The sequence below is a fragment of the Rhinolophus sinicus genome, linkage group LG16 (genome assembly GCF_036562045.2).
Source record: "Rhinolophus sinicus isolate RSC01 linkage group LG16, ASM3656204v1, whole genome shotgun sequence".
NCBI classification, from domain to species: Eukaryota; Metazoa; Chordata; class Mammalia; order Chiroptera; family Rhinolophidae; genus Rhinolophus; species Rhinolophus sinicus.
The window spans coordinates 586,869-610,188 of NC_133765.1; the positions used below are offsets into that span (position 1 = coordinate 586,869).

At 40.1% G+C, this 23,320-nt stretch overlaps 1 protein-coding gene across 17 annotated transcripts in view; it reads left to right on the forward strand.

Moving 5' to 3' along the window:
- Positions 1-23,320, forward strand: part of GRIK4 (glutamate ionotropic receptor kainate type subunit 4) — a 635,802-nt gene that overhangs the window by 373,554 nt on the left and 238,928 nt on the right. For 8 of the 17 annotated variants that reach the window (XM_074321318.1, XM_074321321.1, XM_074321320.1 and 5 more), the window contains one exon: positions 21,284-21,424. The exons of 8 other annotated variants lie outside the window; for them this stretch is intronic. In XM_074321318.1, the coding sequence (XP_074177419.1) occupies positions 21,284-21,424 (141 nt within the window). Of the gene's footprint in view, positions 1-21,283; positions 21,425-23,320 lie in introns of those variants that run through there. One more of the 17 variants, XM_074321328.1, reaches the window with a different exon arrangement.

Consider the following 23,320-nt stretch of genomic DNA (forward strand, 5'->3'; position numbering starts at 1 on the left):
AACCAAGGATGTGAAAGACCTATATGCTGAAAACTGTAAGACATTTTTGAAAGAAATTGAAGAAGACACAAAGAAATGGAAAGACATTCCGTGCTCATGGATTGGAAGAATCAACATAGTTAAAATGGCCATATTACCCAAAGCAATATACACATTCAATGAAATCCCCATAAAAATCCCAATGGCATATTTTAAAGAAATAGAACAAAAAATCGTCAGATTTGTTTGGAACCAAAAAAGATCCCGAATAGCCAAAGCAATCTTAAGAAAAAAGAACAATAATGGAGGTATCACACTTCCTGACTTTGGCTTGTACTACAGGGCTACAATAATCAAAACAGCATGGTATTGGCAGAAAAACAGACACATAGACCAATGGAATAGAATTGAGAACGCAGAAATAAAACCACATAAATATGGACAGATAATTTTTGACAAAGAAGCTAAAAACATACAATGGAGGAAAGACAGCCTCTTCAATAAATGGTGCTGGGAGAATTGGATAGCCATGTGCAAAAGAATGAAACTGGACTGCTATTTGTCACCATGTACCAAAGTTAATTCAAAATGGATCAAAGACTTAAGCATAAGACCTGACACAATAAACTGCATAGAAGAAAACATAGGTACTAAACTTATGGACCTTGGGTTCAAAGAGCATTTTATGAATTTGACTCCAAAGGCAATGGAAGTAAAAGCTAAAATAAACGAATGGGACTATATGAAACTTAAAAGCTTCTGCACAGCCAAAGAAACCATCGACAAAATAAAGAGGCCGCCAACTGAATGGGAGAAGATTTTTGCAAACAGTGCCTCCAATAAGGGGTAATATCCAGAATATACTAGGAACTCATGCAACTCAACAACAAAAAATCAAACAACCCAATTGAAAAATGGGCAGAGGACTTGAAGAGACATTTCTCCAAAGAGGACATACAAATGGCAAACAGACATATGAAAAAAGGCTCAACATCACTATTCATCAGAGAAATGCAAATCAAAACCACAATGAGATATCCCCTCACCCCAATCAGAATGGCTATCATCAACAAGACAAATAGTAACAAGTGTTGGAGACGCTGTGGAGAAAAAGGAACCCTCATACACTGTTGGTGGGAATGCAGACTGGTGCAGCCGTTATGGAAGGCAGTGTGGAGGTTCCTCAAAAAATTATGAATAGAATTCCCATATGACCCAGCAATCCCTCTCCTGGGTATCTATCCAAGAAATCTGAAAACATTTATACATAAAGACACGTGTGCTCCAATGTTCATTGCAGGTTTGTTTATGGTGGCCAAGACATGGAAACAACCAAAATGTCCTTCGATAGATGAATGGATAAAGAAGTTGTGGTATATACACACAATGGAATACTATTCAGCGGTAAGAAAAGATGATATAGGACCATTTGTGACAACATGGATGGATCTTGAGAGTATAATGCTAAGCGAAATAAGTCAGACAGAAAAAGCAGAGGACCATGTGATTTCACTGATATGTGGTATATGAATCAAAAGCAACAAAAGAACAAGACAAACAAATGAGAAACAGAAACTCATAGACACAGACAATAGTTTAGTGGTTACCAGAGGGTAAAGGGGTGAGGGGTGGGAGATGAGGGTAAGGGGGATCAAATATATGGTGATGGAAGGAGAACTGACTCTGGGTGGTGAACACACAATGGAATTTATAGATGATGTAATACAGAATTGTACACCTGAAATCTATGTAATTTTACCAATAATTGTGACCCCAATAAAAAAATAAAAAATAAATAAATATGAATTTGTAATTATAAGAAATTATTTGGTAAATATAAGTAACAGTTCTTTGGAACATTAAAAAAAAAAGTGCTGGAGATACCACACTCCCTGACTCTAGCTTTGCTACAGGGTAACAATCATCAAAACAGCATGGTATTGGCAGAAAAAAAGACACGTATACCAATGGAATACAATTGAGAACCCGGAAATAAAACCACATAAATATGGACAGATAATTTTTGACAAAGAAGCAAAAAACATACAATGGAGAAAAGACAGCCTCTTCAAAAAGTGGTGCTGGGAGAATTGGCAAGCCACGTGCAAAAGAATGAAACTGGACTGCTATCTGTCACCATTTACCAAAATTAATTCAAAATGGATCAAAGACTTAAGCATAAAACCTTAAACAATAAACTGCTTAGAAGAAAACATAGGTACTACACTTATGGAGCTTGGATTCAAAGAGTGTCTTCTGAATTTGACTCCAAAGGCAAGGGAAGTAAAAGCTAAAATAAATGAATGGGACTACATCAAACTTGAAAGCTTCTGCACAGCAAAAGAAACCATCGACAAAATAAAGAGGCAACGAACTGAATGGGAGAAGATTTTTGCAAACAGTCCCGCTGATAAGGGGCTAATTTCCATAATATAAAAGAAACTCATGCAACTCAACAACAAAAAAACAAACAACCCATTTGAAAAATGGGCAGACGACCTGAAGAGACATTTCTCCAAAGAGGACATACAAATGGCAAACAGACATATGAAAAAATGCTCAACATCACTAATCATCAGAGAAATGCAAATAAAAACCATAGTGAGATATTATCCCACCCCAGTTAGAATGGATATCATCAACAAGACAAATAGTAACAAGTGTTGGAGACGCTGTGGAGAAAAAGGAACCCTCATACACTGTTGGTGGGAATGCAGATTGGTGCAGCCGTTATGGAAGGCAGTGTGGAGGTTCTTCAAAAAATTACGAATACAATTCCTGTATGACCCAGCAATCCCTCTCCTGGATATCTACCCAAAAAATCTGAAAACATTTATCCATAAAGACACATGTGCTCCAACGTTCCTTGCAGCTTTATTTACGGTAGCCAAGATATGGAAACAACCAAAATGTCCTTAGATAGATGAATGGATAAAGAAGTTGGGTATATATGCACAATGGAATACTGTTCGGTGTTAAGAAAAGATGAAATAGGACCATTTGTAAACAACATGGTGGATCTTAAGGTTATAATGCTAAGTGAAATAAGTCAGACAGAAAAAGTAGAGAACCATATGATTTCACTTATATGTGTTATGTAAACCAAAAACAACAAAAGAACAAGACAAACAAATGAGAAACATAAACTCATAGACACAGACAATAGTTTAATGGTTACCAGAGGTTAAGGGGGGAGAGGGGTGGTAGATGAGGGTAAAGGGGATCAAATATATGGTGATGGAAGGAGAACTGACTCTGGGTGGTGAACACACGTGGGATTTATAGATGATGTAATACAGAATTGTACACCTGTAATCTATGTAACTTTACTAACAATTGTCACCCCAATAAACTTTAATTTAAAAAAAAAAAAAGAAACTGCGAAACTGTTTTCCAAGTGATTATACCATTTTACAGTCCCACCAGTACCATGAGAGTTTCAGTTCCTTCATATCCTTGCTTACTTTATATGGTTGAGCTTTTTAATTTTAGCCATTCTAATATGTTTACTGCAATATCTCACTATGGTTTTAAACTGTATTTAATCTGTATTTTAATCTGACGATGTTGAGCGTATTTTCACTTGCTTATTTGCCACCCATATAATTTATTTGGTGAAGTGTTTATTCAAATAATTTGCCCAGTGTTTAAAATTGGGTTGTTTGGCTTATTATCGTTGAATTTTGAGAGTCTTTTATATATTCTGGATCAGTCCTTTATCAGGTATGTTCTTTGCGTATAATATTTTCTCCTAGTCTGTGCCTTTTCTTTTCATTTTTTTTACCGTGTCTTTGAAAGAACAGACATTTTTTTATTTTGATGAAGCCCAGTTTGTCAATATTTTTTTTAAATTAAAGTTTATTGGGACGACAATTGTTAACAAAGTTACATAGATTTCAAGTGTACAATTCTGTAGTACATCACCTATATATCACATTGTGTTTTCACCACCCAGAGTCTATTCTCCTTTCATCACCATATATTTGATCCCTTTTACCCTCGTCTACCACCCCTCTCGCCCTCTGCCCTCTGGTAACCATTAAACTATTGTCTGTGTCTATGAGTTATGTTTCTTCATTTGTTTGTCTTGTTCCTTTGTTTTTTTTCAGTTTTATATCCCACGTATCAGTGAAATCATATGGTTCTCTATTTTTTGTCTGACTAATTTCGCTTAGCATTATAATCTCAAGGTACATCCATGTTGTTGCAAATGGCACTATTTCATCTTTTCTTATGACAGATAGTATTCCACTGTGTACACCTATGTACCACATCCTCTTTAACCATTCATCTGCCGAAGGACACTTTGGTTGTTTCCATGTCTTCGCCACCATAAATAAAGCTGCAATGAACATCGGAGCACATATATATTTACAGATTTTTTGGTAGATACTAAAGAGAGGGATTGCTGCGTCATATGTGAATTCTATTTTTAATTTTTTGAGGATCTTCACACTGCCTTCCACAGCAGCTGGACCAATCTGCATTCCCACCAATAGTGTATGAGGGTTTCTTTTCTCCACAGCCTCTCCAACACTTGTTATTATTTGTCTGTTGATGACAGCCATTCTAACTGGTGTGAGGTGAAAATCTCATTCTAGTTTTTATTTGCATTTCCCTGATATTTAGTGATGTGCATTTTTTCTATTGATTATTTGTATGTCCTCTTTGGAGAAATGTCTATTCAGATCCGCTTCCCATTTCTTAATTGTATTGTTTGCTTTTTGTTGTTGAGTTGTATGAATTCCTTATATATTTTGGATATTAGCCCCTTATCGGAGGCACTATCTGCAAAAATCTTCTCCCATTCAGTTGATTTCCTCTTTATTTCATCAATGGTTTCCTTTGCTGTGCCCAAGTTTTTAGTTTGATATCTTCCCGTTCATTTATTTTAGCTTTTACTTTCCTTGTCTTTGAAGTCAAATTCATAAAATCCTCTTTGAACCCAAGGTCCATAAGTCTAGTGCCTATGCTTTTTTCTGTGCAGTTTATTGTTTCAGGTCTTATGTTTATGTCTTTGATCCACTTTAAGTTAATTTTGGTACACGATGACAGATAGCAGTCTAATTTCATTATTTTGCATGTGGCTTTCCAATTCCCCCAGCACCATTTATTGAAGAGGCTGTCTTTTCTCCATTGTATGTTTTTTGCTTCTTTGTCAAAAATTGTTGTCCATATTTATGTGGGTTTATTTCTGTGTTCTCGATTCTATTCCATTGCTCTGTATGTTTGTTTTTCTACCAATACCATGCTGTTTTGATTATTGCTGCCATGTAGTACAAGCTGAAGTCAGGGAGTGTAACACCTCCAACACTGTTCTTTTTTCTTAGCATTTCTTTGGCTATTCGGGGTCTTTTGTGTTTCCATACAAATCTGATGATTTTTTTGTTCTAGTTTTTTAAAATATACCATTGGGATTTTGGTAGGGATTGCATTAAATCTGCATATTGCTTTGGATAATACAGCCATTTTAACTATGTTGATTCTTCCAATCCATGAACATGGAGGGTCTTTCCATTTCTTTGTGTCTTCTTTAATTTCTCTTTTAAATGTTTTATAGTTTTCAATGTGTGGGTCTTTCACATCCTTGATTAAGTTTGTTCCTAAGTATTTTATTCTTTTTGTTGCAATTGCTAAAGGAATTTTTTTTTATTTCTTTTTCTCAGGTTTCATTGTTAGTATATAGGAATATGATGGACTTTTGTATGTTGATTTTATAGCGGCAACTTTACTGTATTCGTTTATTGTTTCTAATAGCTTCTTTATGGAGTCTTTAGGGTTTTCTAGATGAAGTACTGTGTCATCTGCGAAAAGTGACAGTTTAACTTCTTCATTCCCTATTTGGATGCTTTGTATTCCTTTCTCTTGCCTGATCGCTCTGGCTAGGACTTTCAATAACTATGTTGAAAAGCAGAGGTGATAGGGGACAGCCCTCTCATGTTCCTGAACGTAGAGCAAAGGGCTTCAGTTTTCCACCGTTAATTCTGAGATTAGCTGAGGGTTTTTTATATATGGCCTTTATTATGTTAAGGTATTTTCCTTCTATACCTATTTTATTAAGTGTTTAAATCATAAATGGATGTATTGATATAATCATATGATTTTTGTCCTTTATTTTGTTTATGTGATGTATCACATTGATGGATTTGCATATGTTGAACCATCCTTGGGCCCCTGGGATAAACCCCACTTGTTCATGATGAATAATCTTTTTAATGCATTGTTGCATTCAATTTGGTAGAATTTTGTTTAGGATTTTTGCATCTGTATTCATCAGAGATATTGGTCTGTAATTTCATTTTTTTGTGTTATCCTTACCAGGATTTGGTATCAGGGTAATGTTGGCCTCATAAAATGAGTTAGGGAGTACTGTCTCTTCTTCAATTTTTTGAAAGAGTTTAGATAGGACAGGTATTAGATCCCTTTGAATGTTTGGTATAATTCAGTAGTGAAGGCATCTGACCCTGGACTTTTGCTTTGGGGAAGGTTTCAGATGACTGATTCAATTTCCTTACTGGTGATGCATCTATTTAGATTTTCCAGTTCTTCACGATTCAGCCTAAGAAGGCTGTATGTTTCTAAGAACATGTCCATTTATTCTAGGTTATTGAATTTGGTGGTGTATAGCCCTTCATTGTATTCTTGGGTAATCCTGTGTATTTCTGTGGCTTCCGAGGTAACTTCCCTTCTTTCATTTCTGTTTTTATTTGTGTCTCTTCTCTTTTTATCTTAGTGAGTCCAGCCAAGGGTTTCTCGATTTTATTAATCTTTTCAAAGCATCAGCTTTTTGTTGCATTAAATTTTTCTATTCCCTTTTTGTTCTCTATTTCATTTAGTTCTGTGATTTGTATTATTTCCTTCCTTCTGCTGACTTTGGGTTTCATTTGTTCTTTTTCTAATTTTTAAGGTGTATTGTTGGGTTATTTATCTGGAATTTTTCTTCTTTCTTGAGATAGGTCCGCAATGACATAAGTTTGCCTCTTAAAACTGCTTTCGCTGCATTCCAAAAATTTTGGTAGAATGTACTTTCATTCTCATTTTTTTCTGTGTATCTTTTGATCTCTCCTCTTATTTCCTCTTTGACCCAGTCATTCTTTAAAAGTATGCTGTTTAACCTCCACCTGTTTGTGGTTTTTCTTGCTTTCTTTTTGTAGTTGATGCCCAATTTCAAAGCCTTGTGATGAGAGAATATACTTGGTATGTTTTCAATCTTCTTAAATTTGCTGAGGCTAGTTTTATGTCCCAATATATGGTCCATCCTTGAGAATGTCCCAGGTACACTAGAACAGAACATATAGTCTGATGTTCTAGGATGAAGTGCTCTATAAATGTCAATTATGTCCACTTCATCTATGTGTCATTTAGGGCTGCTATTTCTTTATTTATTTTCAGTTTGGATGATCTATCCATAGCTGTCAATGATGCATTTAGGTCCCCTACTATAATTGTGTTTTGGTTAATTTCTTCCTTTAGTTCTGTTAGTAGTTGCTCGGTATATTTCGGTGCTCCCTGATTGGGGGGATAAATATTGATGACTGTTATGTCTTCTTTTTGTACAGTCCCCTTTACCATTATGAAATGTCCATCTTTGTCTCTTGTTACCTTTTTCAGCCTGAAGTCTGTTTCATCTGATATCAGTATAGCTACACCTGATTTTCTCTGAATACTGTTTGCTTGGAGTGCCAATTTCCACCCTTTCACTTTGAGTCTACATTTGTCCTTGTAGCTGAGATGTGTCTCTTGGAGGCAGCATATGGTTGGGTTTAGTTTTTTGATCCAATCTTCTACTCTGCCTTTTTATGTTGAGTTCAGTCCGTTTACATTTTGGTTGATTGTTGATGTATGAGGATCTCCTATCCTTCTATCTTTGGTTTTCTGGTATGACTATTTCTCTATTGTTTCTTTGCCTTCTTGTTGCTGTCTATTATTTCAGTGTAGTGGTATTCTATGATTTTTCCCTCTGTTTCTTCTTTTTTTTATGTTATATGTTTCAGTTCTGGATTTTTTTTGAGTAGTTACCATTAAGTTTATGTAAAAGAAAGTGTCATATTTATAGAATTCTATTTGCTTCAGCATGCTTCCCTTCTCCATTCCCTTGTGCTGGTTCAGATCTTTACTCTCTCCCCTTTTATGTTTTTGTTGTCACAAATTATCCGTATTTATTCTGTGAGTCGATTTCTGTGCTACAGTAGCAAATTGTCTTTTTCCTCTTTTTTTTAAGTTTTTTTTTTCTTCTTTACCCTGTATGTTATTTACAAGTGTATAGTGTCTTATTTGTTGTAGGGGTTGCTGTTTCCTACTTCTGTCTGTCTGTTCATAATACTACTCATGATTTTGTATTCTTTTGCTTTTTTGTTTCAGGTTGAATGGCTTCCTTCAGTATTTCTTGTAGTGCAAGTCATGTGTTAGAACCTTCCTTCAGCTTCTGTATGTTTGGAAAGGTCTTTATTCTTCCTTCATACCTAAAGGATATCTTTGCTGGGTATATTATTCTTGGATCATAATTTCTCTCTTTCAATAATTTGAATATTTGGTTGCACTCCCTCCTGGCTTGTAGAGTTTCTGCTGAGAAATCTGATGATAATCTAGTAATCTTTGTAGCTTACCGTCTTCTTTTCTCTGGCTGCCTTGAGGATTCTTTCTTTGTCGTTGATTTTTGACACCTTGTATACAATATGCCTTGGAGAAGGCCTCTTGGGACTGAGGTAATTAGGTGTTCTATTTGCTTCTTGGATTCAAGGATCCAGTTTTTTTCACAAGTTCGGGAAATTGTCAACTATTTGTTTGAATGTACTCTCTATTCCCTTCTCCCTTTCTTCTCCTTCTGGTATTCCCATTATTCTTATATTGCTCTTTCTGATGGAGTCTGAATGTTCTTGTAGAGGTCTTTCATTTCTTTTAAGTCTCAAGTCTCTCTCTTCTTCCATCTATGTCATTTCCAGATTTCTATCTTCTATGTCACTGATTCTTTCCTCCATCTGGTCAGCTCTATTACCTAAGCTGGCTATTTTATTTTTCATTTCTTTTATTGAGTTCTTAATCTCCAGAAATTCTATTTGGTTCTTTTTTAAAATTTCAATCTCTTTGGTAAAATGTTCATTTTGTTCTTTGATTCTGAGTTCATTAAACTGCATGTCTGTTTTTTTGCATCTCGTTGAGATTTTTCAGAACTGCAATCTTGAATTTTCTGTCATTTAAGTCACATATTTCCATGTCTTTAAGTTCATTTTCTGAAGACCTTTCATTTTCTTTCTGAGTTGCCTTGTTACCTTGGTTAGTAGTGGCAATTAATAAATTATTATTTCTCTTCTTAGGCATCTACATGAGTGGGTTCTGAAACAAGCTGGTAGGAAGAGGTCTTTCTTTTGCTTTCCAGTACGTGTTGGCAGAATACTTTATTTTCTTTCCAACTGCATCATTTTATTTTCTCTCACACTGTAGTGTTATATTTTCTTTGAACTGTTCTGGCTTCTCAGGCAATGGGGGGATTCCCTGGAAGGTGGGCTTCTCCTCTGTGTGCAGGCTGCCTGGGTCTCTGGGCACCACATCCTTTGGGAGATGTGGAAAGCATCTGAAGTTCTGAAGCTCTCCCTGCACCAGATTCAGGGCCTGTGTGTTTCAGTGACTCTGTTTACATCTGTAGGGATTTGCCCAGCTAGATGTGGTCAGGGGCGGCGTGGCTTGTGAGAGGTGGCTCTGAGTAATGGCAGCAACCAGCAGCACAGCCTGTCCTGCACCCAAGGCTCCCTCCCCTTCTCCAGAACTAGTGGGGCCATGTGTCTGTGGCTGCAGGCTGCAGTTCTCAGAACTGCAAGTATTCTATTCTTTTGATCTGGTACTGCTACTGTTCTGCTTCCAGCGCTGGAAGGGTGGGGTGTGTTAAACCACATTTTCACCTTTCTTCCCTCAGTCTTTGCTCTGAGGTCTCTGCCATGAGCGTTGGATTCACCTGTATTATATGCTGATCCCTTAGGCGGGACGGTGGACAGTCCGATAAGCGGAGCAGTAGCAGTCTGAATTCTTCCCTCTCCTGATACTGTGGTAGCTCTGGAATGCAGGAATCTCAGAGCTTTCAGTTCCGGTCTGCATCCTGGTGCCCACATAGCCTGCATCTCCACACTTCCCCTTTCCCTCCTCCCCCACTCACCCAATATGCTCACCTTGAGATGATTTCAGTTGCGTGTCTCTTAATCTTGCCTGTCTGCTGCGCAGGGAGTCCTTTGTGGAATTATAGCTGTTCAATTTGTTGTAAATTCCAGGGGAGATTTCAAGAGGCTCACTCACCTCACACCACTATTTCTATGACATCATTATCAATATTTTATTTTATAGGTTTTGCTTTTTGTATCATATCTTCAAAATCTGTTTCTAACTCAAAGTCACAAAGATTTTCTTCCAGAAAAAAATCAAATTTGTATTAATTTTTGTGTATATATAGGACAAGACAGGGTTGGAATTTTTTTTCTTTCAGCACAATTTGTTTAAAAGACAATTTTTTTCACTGCACATTTGGCAAAATCAGTTGTCCATATATGTATAGGTCAGAACACTAATTTTGATGGAAGAATAGGAGTTGACATAAAATCACTCAAAGCCAAGACAATTTGGCTTAAACATTTATAGAGTGCCTCCTGTTATCAGTGAGGTACCAGGCACTGGGAATGAGAAAAATTAAACAAGAAAAGTTAAAGACTAATACCAATAATTGAAATATAGTATAAGATGTGTAGAATTCTATGATTATGCATCATTAGGGAACTTGATCAATCTCTATGTTCCAAGCGGAAGGAGATGTCTGGCTGAAGACTCATTCTGAATGAGAGTGGAGAGTGAGCAAAGGTGAGAAGGCAGAAGGAGAAGCATAAACAAAAGTATGTAGGCATGAAGTAGCAGTGTGTGTGTGTGTGTGTGTGTGTGTGTGTGTGTGTGTGTGTGGTTATGTGGTATTATGGGTAGATCAATACTTCTAGAAGGTAGAGAGGGATGAGTAGAGAAGCAGAATATAAGGTTCAAGAGATAGAACCAGTTTTTGTCTGCCATATCAAGTAATTCCATTTATTTTGAGACTGAAAGTTAAAAACAGGGGTTTGCACCTTAAAGTGATCAGTGTGGGAACTGTGTGTGGGAGTAATTGTGGCGCTTTAAACTCTAGTGGGAAAACCAAGTGAGAGTTGAGAGGTTGTAGTTACGTACTTAAGATGAAAGGATTGAACTAGGACCGTGCTGTTAAAACTGGAAAGAAGAGTGACATCATAGGAATGGCAGCAGCGGGGCGCACTTTTTGAGTTCTCCTCCGGATCTTATCAGAAACGGGACATTTATAACCGATCAAAGGACTCTCTGCTCATCACGCAGAACAGCTAAGAGTCTCATGCAAGGATTACTTACAGGTGGGGAAAATTGGGTGAGCAGGGGAAGAGGGAAGGGAGCGGAGTGGAGACACGGCCCGCATCTGCGGCTGTGGAAACGCGGTCCTCACCTGTGGCTGTGGGGACATGCCCGCACCTTTGGCTGTGGAGACGCGGCCGGCATCTGCAGCTGCAGAGACGCAGGGGATCCCAAGACGGAACAGAGAACACAAAAGCCAGGAGGTGGGCTCTTTCCCTGCATCCCACAATGATCTCTCCCGCCGAGGGGGCAGCATATCTAGCATCTGAGGCAATAACCTCAGCTGATATCTCCAGTTAAGCCCTAGGCCGGACAAAGGACACAGATTCCATACCTGGGGCCCTCCCTCCGCGATTCCAGTCCTACCCCCTCCCTTCCAGAGACTTGAACTGGCCCCTGAACTGAGGAGTGGGGTCAGATTGCAGAGGAGCCTTGGTGCTCGGGCTCTGGGAAGACTGGTGGGAGGCTCTGGCCCAGGGAGGAGGCTGGGAGGAGTGTGGTTTTTGGTGGGCTAGGAGAGAAGAGACTCTTCCGCCCCCAGCCACCACCTTTTCTGGCCTGCGGGAAGAGTGTGACAAAGCTGGGCTGGGAAAGAGAAGACCCCTCCATCCCCAGCCCCCACCCTTTCTGGCCTGCCTAGGGCAGGACAGTTACAACTGCGGAGGCACTCCCAGGGATCAGCAGTAAGCGGCAGACGCAGCTCGGGGCTTTCAGCAGCTCAGAAATCCACCCGCCACACACACACACACACACACACACACACACACACACGGAAGATGTGCTCTAAGACTCAGGAGAACTGGACACAGGGCTGGTGATGCTACTGTCAGTGTGCATATGTGCAGGCAAGGGCAGAAACTGCACTGGCTTTGTAAAAACTACCGTCCAGACCCTTCAGCCCCAAGCATCTAAATCTGCAGTCCCAACGTCACTCTGGGCACCAGGTGACCGGCTCTGCCTGCACAATACGCAGGGGACTCTTTGGTACAGCAGAGGACAACCTGGAGATTACTTGGTGGGCTTAAGCCAAGACTGGCGCTGCTTTTTGTTTTGTTTTGTTTCGTCTTTATATCTTTGATATCTTTGCCTGTGTTGAGTGGGGGTTGTTGGTTGTTTTTACATGTGAATGTATTTGATTTTTTGTTGTTGTTGTTGTTGTTGTTCTGCTTGGTGATTTGCTTTGTTCTGAAATTGCCCTATCAGGGCCCAGCTTAAGAGGCGCAAGATTCAACATACCCAGACACCAACTCCAGACAAAACCAGAGTACTACCGCATTTGACCTACAAGTGACACACCCAGAGGGAATGCTTTACAGGCACAAGAGCCCATAGAGGCCAATCCACATTTAAGCAGTCAACTCTCACGCAGCAGAACACCCTGTGGTGGGCAGAGCCAAGTCTCTCAACTAGTCAGCCTAGGAGTTAACCCCACCTACTGACAGGTGAAAAGCAATTAAAGATCTTCTTTAACAGGACAATATACACAATACAGGAGTCACCTTTGGAGCACACACAGAGGAGAAGAACAAAGCAGTGCAAGTCAAATATAAGGGACACATACTACATAAGATAACCCAGCAGGAACTAAGAACTCTAGGGGATCTACCTAATACATCGAAACAAACACAGAGAGTCAGCCAGAATGAGGAAACAAAGAAACATGTCCCAAATAAAAGAACAGAAGGAACCTCCAGAAATGGAACCAAATGAAGCAGAGGTAACCAACCTATCAGAGACAGAGTTCAGAACACTGATGATAAGAATGTTTAAGGAGCTTAGAGACGACATAAAGAAGGATGTAGAAATCATAATGAACAACCAGTTAGAACTAAAGAACACAATTACCGAAATAAAGAACTCACTTGAAGGAATTAACAGCAGGTTAGATGAAGCAGAGGATCGAATCAGCGACTTAGAAGACAAGTTAGCAGAGATCACCCAAACAGAACAACAGAAAGAAAAAAGAATAAAAAACAATGAAGATGGTTTAAGAGACCTATGGGATAACATCAAGCGCAACAACATGCACATCATAGGAATACCAGAAGGTGAAGAGAGGAAGCAAGGGATTGAGAACATATTTGAAGTAATAATGCCCGAAAACTTCCCTAACCTGATGAAGGAAACCAACATACAAGCCCAGGAAGTGCAGAGAGTTCCAACCAGGATAAACCCAAACAGGTCCACACCAAGACACATTATAGTTAAAATGGCAAAGGTTAAAGACAAAGAGAGAATCCTAAAAGCAGCAAGAGAAAGACAGAGGGTTACATACAAGGGAACTCCCATAAGACTATCAAATGACTTTTCTACAGAAACATTGAAGGCCAGGGGGGAGTGGCAGGAGATACTCAAAGTGATGGAAAACAAAGGCCTACAACCTAGATTGCTTTATCCAGCAAGGCTATCATTTAAAGTTGATGGAGAGATAAAGAGCTTTGCTTTCCCAGAAAAGAATACGCTAAAGGATTTATTACCACCAAGCCAGCAATGCAAGAAATACTAAAAGGACTTCTGTAAATAGAAGAGAGATGAAAACAATCTAACTACAAATTTAAAAATGGTAATAACCATGTACCTATCAATAATCACTTTAAATGTAAATGGATTAAATGCTCCAATCAAGAGACATTGAGTGGATAAGAAAGCAAGACCCTTGTATATGCTGTATACAAGAGACTCACCTCAGATCAAAAGACACACACAGGCTGAAAGCGAAGAGTTGAAGATATTTCATGCAAATGGAAATGAGAAAAAAAGCTGGAGTTCCCATTCTTATTTCTGACAAAATAGACTTTAAAATGAAGAAAATATTAAAAGACAAAGATGGGCACTATATGAAAATAAAGGGATCGATCAGACAAGAGGACATAACCCTAGTAAACATCTATGCACCCAACATAGAAGCACCTAAATATATAAAACAGATATTGACTGACATAAAGACAGAGATCAACAGTAACACTATCATAGTAGGGGACTTCAACACACCTCTGACAACAAGGGACAGGTCTTCCAGACAGAAAATCAATATGGAAACAACAGCCTTAAATGATACATTGGACCACTTGGATTTTTTTTTTTTTTTTTTTTTTTAAGATTGTAAAATGATGTTTATTATATTTTATCCAACATTTCTTTTTTTTTTTTTTTTTTTCCTTTTAAATTTCAGTATTTTTTATTATGGTGTTTCTTAACATTCTGATTTATTTCAGGAAACAATGTAAAGGATTATGAATAACATACAGTTTATGTCATATACTAGAACTGTATATATTTACATATGTAGGTATTTAGTAATTACATATTGGACCACTTGGATTTAATCGATATTTTCAGAGCATTTCACCCCAAAGCTGCAGAATACACGTTCTTCTCAAGTGCACATGGAACATATTCCAAGATAGACCATATGTTAGGCCACAAAACAAGTCTTGGTAAATTTAAGAAAATCCCAATAAATTAAAAAAAAAAGAAAAAAGAAATCCTACCAGTTGTCTTCTCTGACCACAGTGCTATGAAATTAGAAATGAACTACAGGAAAAACACTGGAAGACACACCAATTCATGGAGGATGAATAACATGTTACTAAATAATGAATGGGCCAAGCAGGAGATCAAGGAAGAAATCAAAGATATCTTGAGACAAACGAAAATGAAAACACGATGACCCAAAATCTATGGGAAGCCGCAAAAGCAGTCCTAAGAGGGAAATTCATAGCATTGCAGGCCTACCTAAAGAAACAAGAAACATCACTAATCAACAGTTTATCTTCACACTTAAGGGATCTGGAAAAACAACAAAATAAGCCCAAAAGGAGTACAAGGAAGGAGATAATAAAGATCAGAGCGGAAATAAATGAAATAGAAAACAGAAAAACGATACAAAATATCAATGAATCCAAGAGTTGTTTCTTAGAGAAGATAAACAAAATTGACAAACCTTTAGCCAGACTCATTAAAAAAAAAGAGAGAGGACCCAAATTAATAAAATCAGAAAAGAAAGAGAAGTGACAACAGACACTGCAGCAATACAAAAAATTTTAAGAAATTGCTATGAGCAACTATATGCCAACAAATTTGACAATCTGGAAGAAATGGACAATTTTCTAGAGGCGTACAACCTTCCAAGGCTAACTCAAGAAGAAACAGAAAACCTGAATAGACTGATGACCACCAGGGAAATTGAATCAGTAATCAACAAGCTCCCAAAATACAAAAGCCCTGGACCAGACGGCTTTACAGGTGAATTTTACAAAACATTCAAAAAAGAATTATCACCTATTCTCCTCAAGCTAGTCCAAAAAATCCAGAAGGAGGGAAGTCTCCCAAACACTTTTTACGAGGCCACTATCACCCTGATCCCAAAACCAGACAAAGACACCACAAAAACGAAAACTACAGGTCCATATCCCTAATGAACATAGCTGCAAAAATCCTCAACAAAATATTAGTGAACAGAATTCAGCAATACATTAAAAAGATCATACACTATGATCAAGTGGGATTCATTCCTGGTATGCAAGTATGGTTCAACATCTGCAAATCAATTAATGTGATACACCACATTAACAAAATGAAAAATAAAAATCACATGATCATATCAATAGCTTCAGAAAAACATTTGAAAAATCCAGCAGCCATTTATGATAAAAACTCTTAAGAAAGTGGGAATAGAGGGACCATAGCTCAACATAATAAAGGCCATATATGATAAACCCACAGCTAACATCATACTCAATGGGGAAAAGCTTAAACCTTAAGATCAGGAATGAGGCAAGGTTGCCCACTTTCTCCACTTCTATTCAACATAGTGCTGGAAGTTCTAGCCACAGCAATCAGACAAGAAAAAGAAATAAAAGGCATCCAAATCGGTAAGGAGGAAGTAAAATTGTCATTATATGCAGATGACATGATACTATATAGAGAGAACCCTAAAGACTCCACCAATAAACTATTAGAGCTGATGATGAATTTAGTAAAGTAGCAGGATACAAAACTAATATTCAGAAATCAGTTGCATTTGTATATACCAATAATAAAACATCAGGAGAAATTAAAAAACAATCCCATTTATAATTGCTCCAAAGATTATAAAATACCTGGGAATAAATTTAACCAAAGAAGTAAAAGATCTGTACTCAGAATATATAAGACACTGAAGAGAGAAATGAAAGAAGATACAAATAGATGGAAACACATACCATGTTCATGGATAGAAAGAATTAATATAGTTAAAATGTCCATACTGCCTAAGGCAATATAAAGATTCAACGCAATTCCTTTCAAGCTACCAAGGATATTTTTCACAGAAATAGAACATATAATCCTAAAATTTATATGGCACCATAAAAGACCCTGGATAGCCTCAGCAATCTTGAGAATTAAGAACAAAGTGGGAGGTATAACAATACCTGACATCAAATTATACTACAAGGCTACAGTAGTCAAAACAGCATGGTGCTGGCATAAAAACAGACACATAGATTAATGGAACAGAATACAGAGTCCAGAAATAAATCCATGCTTATATGGCCATTTAATCTACAACAATGGAAGCAAGAATGTACGGTGGGGTAAAGATAGTCTATTCAATAAATGGTGCCAGGAAACCTGGACAGACACATGCAAAAAAATGAAGGTGCATTTCATATACATATGAAAAAAATTTCATATATATGTGTGTGTGTGTGTGTGTGTGTGTGTGTGTGTGTGTGTGTGTGTGTATGGTTACAGGAAGCGGAGTACAGCATTAGGAATAGAGACAGTGGAAACGTAATGGCTCTGTGCGATGTCAGAGGGATAGTGGATGGGGGAGGGGGTTCACACAGTGTGAGGGATATAAATGATAAACGTCTAAGTATTGCTTTGTCTTGTGCACCTGAAACTAATAAAAATAAAAAAATAAAAAAATAAAAACTGGAGAGAAGAGGATTGAATCAAGAAATATTGAGGAGTTAAAACCAGAAGCAGTCGGGAAGTGAGGTGTTGGGATAAGGCCATGATACCTGGGTAGTGGTGCTGCCATTAACTAACTAAACTTAGGAATATAACAGGAAGCATATAGCAGGGAAGAGATTGAGTTTACTTTGGGTATTAATAAATTTGAGCTGCTCATTAGACATTTACATGGAGATGTCATCAGGCAGGTTAACATAAGTGAAGTGTCCCCATGGAGGTGGCTGTGAATGAGATTGTTTAGGAATCTTCTGCGAGTAAGGCAAGAAGAGGGCTCTGCACCCTTGAAGGACATTTGGTCCTATCCAAAACATCCACGGAGACATTTGGTCCACTCCCAAAAGTCCTTGACGTGTGAAAAGACCAGCAGCTGGGCCATGAATGGATTATAACCCAGGTTTTTGATGATCACACTCAAATACAGATGGTACCACCCTCGCAAAGATACTACTAAAAGAATAACATCTATATCACTAATCTGTTCACATAGAATGAATAGAAAGCCAATAATCAGATTGAGATATATTCAAGCAACTGCTCACTGATTCAGAGTAACCCTGCCAAACTTCATGAAAAGGAAGAACAAGAACCAATGTGAAATCCAAGATTTCTCTTGACTTATAAGAAAAGTAGCATCCATACAAATGTGAATTAGGTTCAGTGTTTGTAGTCTGTAATGGATCATGGACCCAATGTCTGTGTGGATGTTTCAGACAGGACTAGATGTTCACTAATTCTCTGCACAGACCCTTGTAGGCAGATGAAAAGTGTACCTTGAGAGAATGATCAGAGAAGTAGGAGGAAAACCCCTGGCGAGTTGTGTCATGGAAGCCAGGGGAGTTGCGGAGCTCAGGCAAAAAAGGAATGCTCAGGACTCTCAGATGCAAAGTGAACTCGGGAGGCAGCCTAATGAAGTGGCCTAGCAGTCAACAGGCTCTGGACCCAGACTGCCATGAAGAGCTGTGCGATCTTGGGCAAGTTACTTCACCTGCCGCTTTCTCAGTTTTCTCACCTATAAAATAGGACACGTTGTAGTGGTATGTGAACAACACCTGGCAAATGGTAAATAGTAATGCCAGTTGGTGATGTAGTTAGACAAGAAATCAAAATAGATTTTGAGAAAATGGTTGCTGATGTGTTGATGGTGACTTAGTGAGTACAGTTTGAGTGGGGTGGCAACAGAAAACAGACCGCAGTGTGTTGAGGAGAATATGGGATAAAGTGAAGTTGGCAAACGTTGAGTAATCACTTGAGAAGCCTGGCCTGTATTGAATGTGAGATAGAAAGGAGAGCCAGAGGGGCGTACTTGGTCAGAGTGATCAGTGGAAGGTCCCTATGGGAGGGGAGCACTCTGCCCATATTTTAGTGAAGGGGAATGAGCCATTCTGGGAGAAAGACTAAAGATAAAGAAGAGAAGGGAACCATGGTGAGGCAAAGTGCCGAGAGAGGAGAGCAGGGCATGGGCTGAAGGAGGGGACCCTCCTGGAACAGGAGCCTGTTGGAAAGAGGTGGAGGCACAAAGTTGAGGCAGTTCACTGAGAGTGGCCTCAGTTTAACCAGTCTGTGGGCCAAGAGTGAGGGTGTGGCAACTGGGTAATGGCCACAGGTGAAGAAAGTCCATCTTAACTGCTAAATTGTGTACCCTCCCATTCATATGTTAAAGTCCTAATTCTCAGAACCTCAGAATGTGACTGTATTTGGAAATAGCATCTTTAAAGAGGTAAGTTAAAATGAGGTCATTAGGGTGCATTCTAACCCCACATGACTAGTGTCCTTATAAGAGATCAGGACAGTCACACACAGAGAGAAGACCATGTGAAGACATAAAGAAAAGATGGCCACATGCCAGCCAAGGAGAGAGGCCTCAGCGAAATCTAACCCGCTGACACCTTGATCTGGTATTTCTAGCCTCCAGAACTGTGAGAAAATAGATTTCTGTTGTTTAAGCTACCTGCTCTGTAGTACTTTGTTATCGCAGCCCCAGCAGATGAGTACAGTCTGTACTGGGAGAAGCTAGCCAAGCAAGGCCAAGGGCTCATGGCAGTCCTTTGTTGCACCCCAGGTGAGGAGGACAGGTGTGTATCTATGGTGGGAGCACCCTGCACAGTGGTGTGATTTTCCTCAGAAGGAGAGATTACGGACCACCAGGAGTAAAAAGAGGGGCACCGAAAGTTCAGAGGAGCGTGGAGAAAGCTGGTGCCAGATGAGTGATGGCCATGGGGCTGTGACTGGGGACCCAAGGAGTGAGCTGCCTGGGGCTTTGTTTGCAGGTAAAGCTGATGGTTTCCCTGGAGACTCAAACCATCTCTCACTATTAGCACAGGGCTCTAACCGGCCCAGACAAACAGCTGTCCGCGTTGTTACAGATACGACCTGTAATGACTGTCCAGTAAAACCTCTATTCCCCCACTTAAAGTAGCAGTTATCAAGGTGCTTGGAAATTTTCATCGGCGAGACTCTGACTTTCTGAGTTGAGGGGTCACTTATGGTCTGTGGAGAATTTGTAGAGGGAGGGCAAGCCCTGTTCGTTTACACAGGTGAGCAGAGAGGAGGAGAACTGCCAGCCCCTGGGTGCCCTGGAGGTTTCCGCGTGGGTCCTCTATCCTGTGGGTCCTGCTGCACAGTGGCTGCCCTCAGGCGACACGCCATCTAATGCTTACTGTACCACCAGCAAGTACAGTATCTACTGTTTGATTCAGGGTATGAAAAGACAAGTGCTCCCCCCCATTATTCATGCCCTCAGAAACCATTCATTAAGCACATGCTGTGTATCTGGAATTGTGCAGGTACAAAGATAAATCAGGAATGACCCTCACCCTTAAGGAGCTGCCTATCGAGGGGCACAAAAAGATGGATAGACGAGCAGGCATAATAAAAAATGTCAGAAGTGATCAGTGTCTAATGAAAGGTATAGAGACATTTCTGTGGGAGTTCTAAGGAAGGCAGCATTAATTTGTGATGGGGAACCTGGAGAGTTTCAAAGGAAGGGGGTATCACCCTGAGCTTTTAAAGTACAAAGTAGTTGAGGAAACTCATATATCCAGACAGAAAGATAAGTACCCCTCCAAGACACTGTGTGGTCTCGATAATCCAAAGAAGGCATGGGGGAGGGAGGGCTTCTTGGAAGAGGTGAGTCTGAGGAGAAGAAGAAGAGGCCTTGTAGGGAAAGGGGGAACAAGGGAGAGTGTTAGCAGAGGCATGGAGAAGGGGCAGTAAGACCAGCCCAGGTCCTAACACGGAGGTGCTGTCACTGTGGGTGGTAGAGGATGCTGTGGCCAGAAAGGTGTGTGGAAGCCAGACTGTAGAGGGCCTGATGCCATCCTAAGATTTCCCTGGGACCAAGCCTTCAGACAACGGGAGGCCTGAGGCTTTGAGCAAGTCAGTGATCATATGACCTCCTTTGGGTAGTCCCAGCCACACTTATTAAGGCTGAGCCAGAAAGTATTGCAGTTTCTTTCTTTTCTTTTTTTTTTTTTAATTTTATTTTATTACATTTATTGGGGTGACAATTGTTAGTAAAATTACATAGATTTCAGGTGTACAATTCTGTATTACATCATCTATAAATCCCATTGTTTGTTCATCACCCAGAGTCAGTTCTCCTTCCATCACCATATATTCGATCCCCTTTACCCTCATCTCCCACCCCCAAAGGCAATGGAAGTAAAAGCTAAAATAAACGAATGGGACTATATGAAACTTAAAAGCTTCTGCACAGCAAAAGAAACCATTGACAAAATAAAGAGGCCACCAACTGAATGGGAGAAGATTTTTGCAAACAGTGCCTCCGATAAGGGGCTAGTATCCAGAATATACAAGTATTGCAGTTTCAATACTTTCTGCAATAGACAGAAGTATCTGTCTATTGAGACAGAAGTATCATGGCCAGGTTGGGAATTTTGTACTAAGGGGTGTATGAGGTCCCTTAAGTACCCTTTTCCTCCTACCCTCCCTGCAGGGTCCAAGGCAGGACTCTGCACTCAGAGTTACTTGGCAGATGTTCACCAACTCATTAAGATCCAGAGCCAGGCCTGCCAGACCTGCCAGACCTGCCAGGCCTGCGAGCCCCAGGGGAGGCATCTCTCCAGAGTGGACATAGGTATGGGACAAGAACAGGTAAGGAACTTGGTGTGGAGGTGAGCACCAAGTCTAGAGGCTGCCATTCCCCTGACATCATCTAAGAGAACTGGGTAGAGGGTAAAGCTCTTGGCTCATGGGGGGAAAGGCCCAGTATAAATGTCAGAGCTTGTCAGCTCCCTGGCATGTTGGAAACGTGGTTGGAAGAGTCATTGCATACAGACTCCCCATGGCTGAGAGGGGGCAGATCCTGGTCTCAGACTGCATTTCCCCATCTCAACCCTGCCCTTGCTACAGCCCCAGATCTCACAGCCTCTCCATGGCTGCTGGTCCACTTCTGCAGAATGGACCATGGGGGTGCAGATGTGCCAGATGATTTCTTCCTCATTAGGCAGTGGCTGGGAATTCTGAGCATCCTGGCCCAGGTGGACAACCAGCCCTGGGGGACACAGCATAGGCCAGGAGCATGGGCTGCACATTCAGTCCTGAGCACATTGCTCTCCTTCACCCATGAAACCCTTCACCAGGGCCTGCCAAACAGCAAGTGTGCTTGCTGCTTGGGAACACCTGCAGGAGACATGATGCTCTGGTGTTCTGAGAGTATCTGAGCCTGCACCCTGTCCTTGGTTTCCATGGGCCCAGAATCAAGGTTCCTAGTGTTGTCTTAATTATTCTGTTCCCAATTTGTTTGATGCTGACCAGCCCTCTAGTTGAGGCTATTCCCAGCCAGAAATTAACCATTACCTAAAGCCTAATGAAAAATGGTGCCCAGAATGCCACAGGGGTTGGGTGGAAGGGGTTGGCAGGACTGTGGATCTTAATGAGTTGGTGAACATCTGCCAAGTAACTCTGAGTGCAGAGTCCTGCCTTGGACCCTGCAGGGAGGGTAGAAGGAAAGGGGTACTTAGGGGACCTCATACACCCCTTAGTACAAAATTCCCATATTCCCTATCCCCAACCTGGCCATGATACTTCTGTCTCAAAGTGTGTCCAGTGAGGCTTTGAGTTGGTTATATAGCTGACTGATGTCTTGCACATCTAGGTTTGTATTAGCCCATTGTCTTTGTCAGCTCAGGTTACCATAACAAAATACCACAGATTGGGTGCAGTCAACAACAGACATTTATTTCTCACAGTTCTGGAGGCTGGAAGTCCAAGAGCAGGGTGCCAGCAGCACTGGGGTGGGGGCCCACTTCCTGGATCGCAGACAGCCACTTTCTTGCTGTTTCCTTCCATGGGGGAGGAGAGGGGGAGAGAGAGAGAGAGAGAGAGAGAGAGAGAGAGAGAGAGAGAGAGAGAGAGAGCTGATAATCTTTTCTTAGAAGAGCACGAATCCTGTCAAATCAGGGCCCCACCGTTTTGACCTCATTTAAGTTTAATAATATCTTAAAGACCCTATCTCTGAATGTAGCCACATTGAGGGTTAGGACTTTGACATGAATTTAGGGAACATAATTCAGTCCACAGCACACATCTTGAATGTGTATTCTGCAAAAAGAAGGGAATGGACAGAACTGATAGGCTCTGGAACAGACCACTATATATGTGTTGCCTCCTGTGGTGTAGGTATGGTTGTGTCCTCTGTGTATTGATGGGGCAGAGCCAAGTTCAGTGTCACGTTATAGCATGAAAAACCTGATCAAAACATTCCTAAAGTCACTCCTCTCACCCTAGAAACCCAAGTTCTCAGATTCCCAGGGGACATGGGAATTTTCTGAGAGATTATTTTATTAATTTATTTTGTTACAAGTGATTAATTAAATATTTAATAGAATGTAGATTGAAAATTTAGTAAGAGTGAGGTCGCATGGCCCAAAGAGAAAGATAGCTGCCCCCGGTCTGAAAATATCATGGAGATTGGAGGGCATTACCTATGGGAATGTGCAGAGGGCCAGGGTTCAGCCTATTGGTGTTTTGG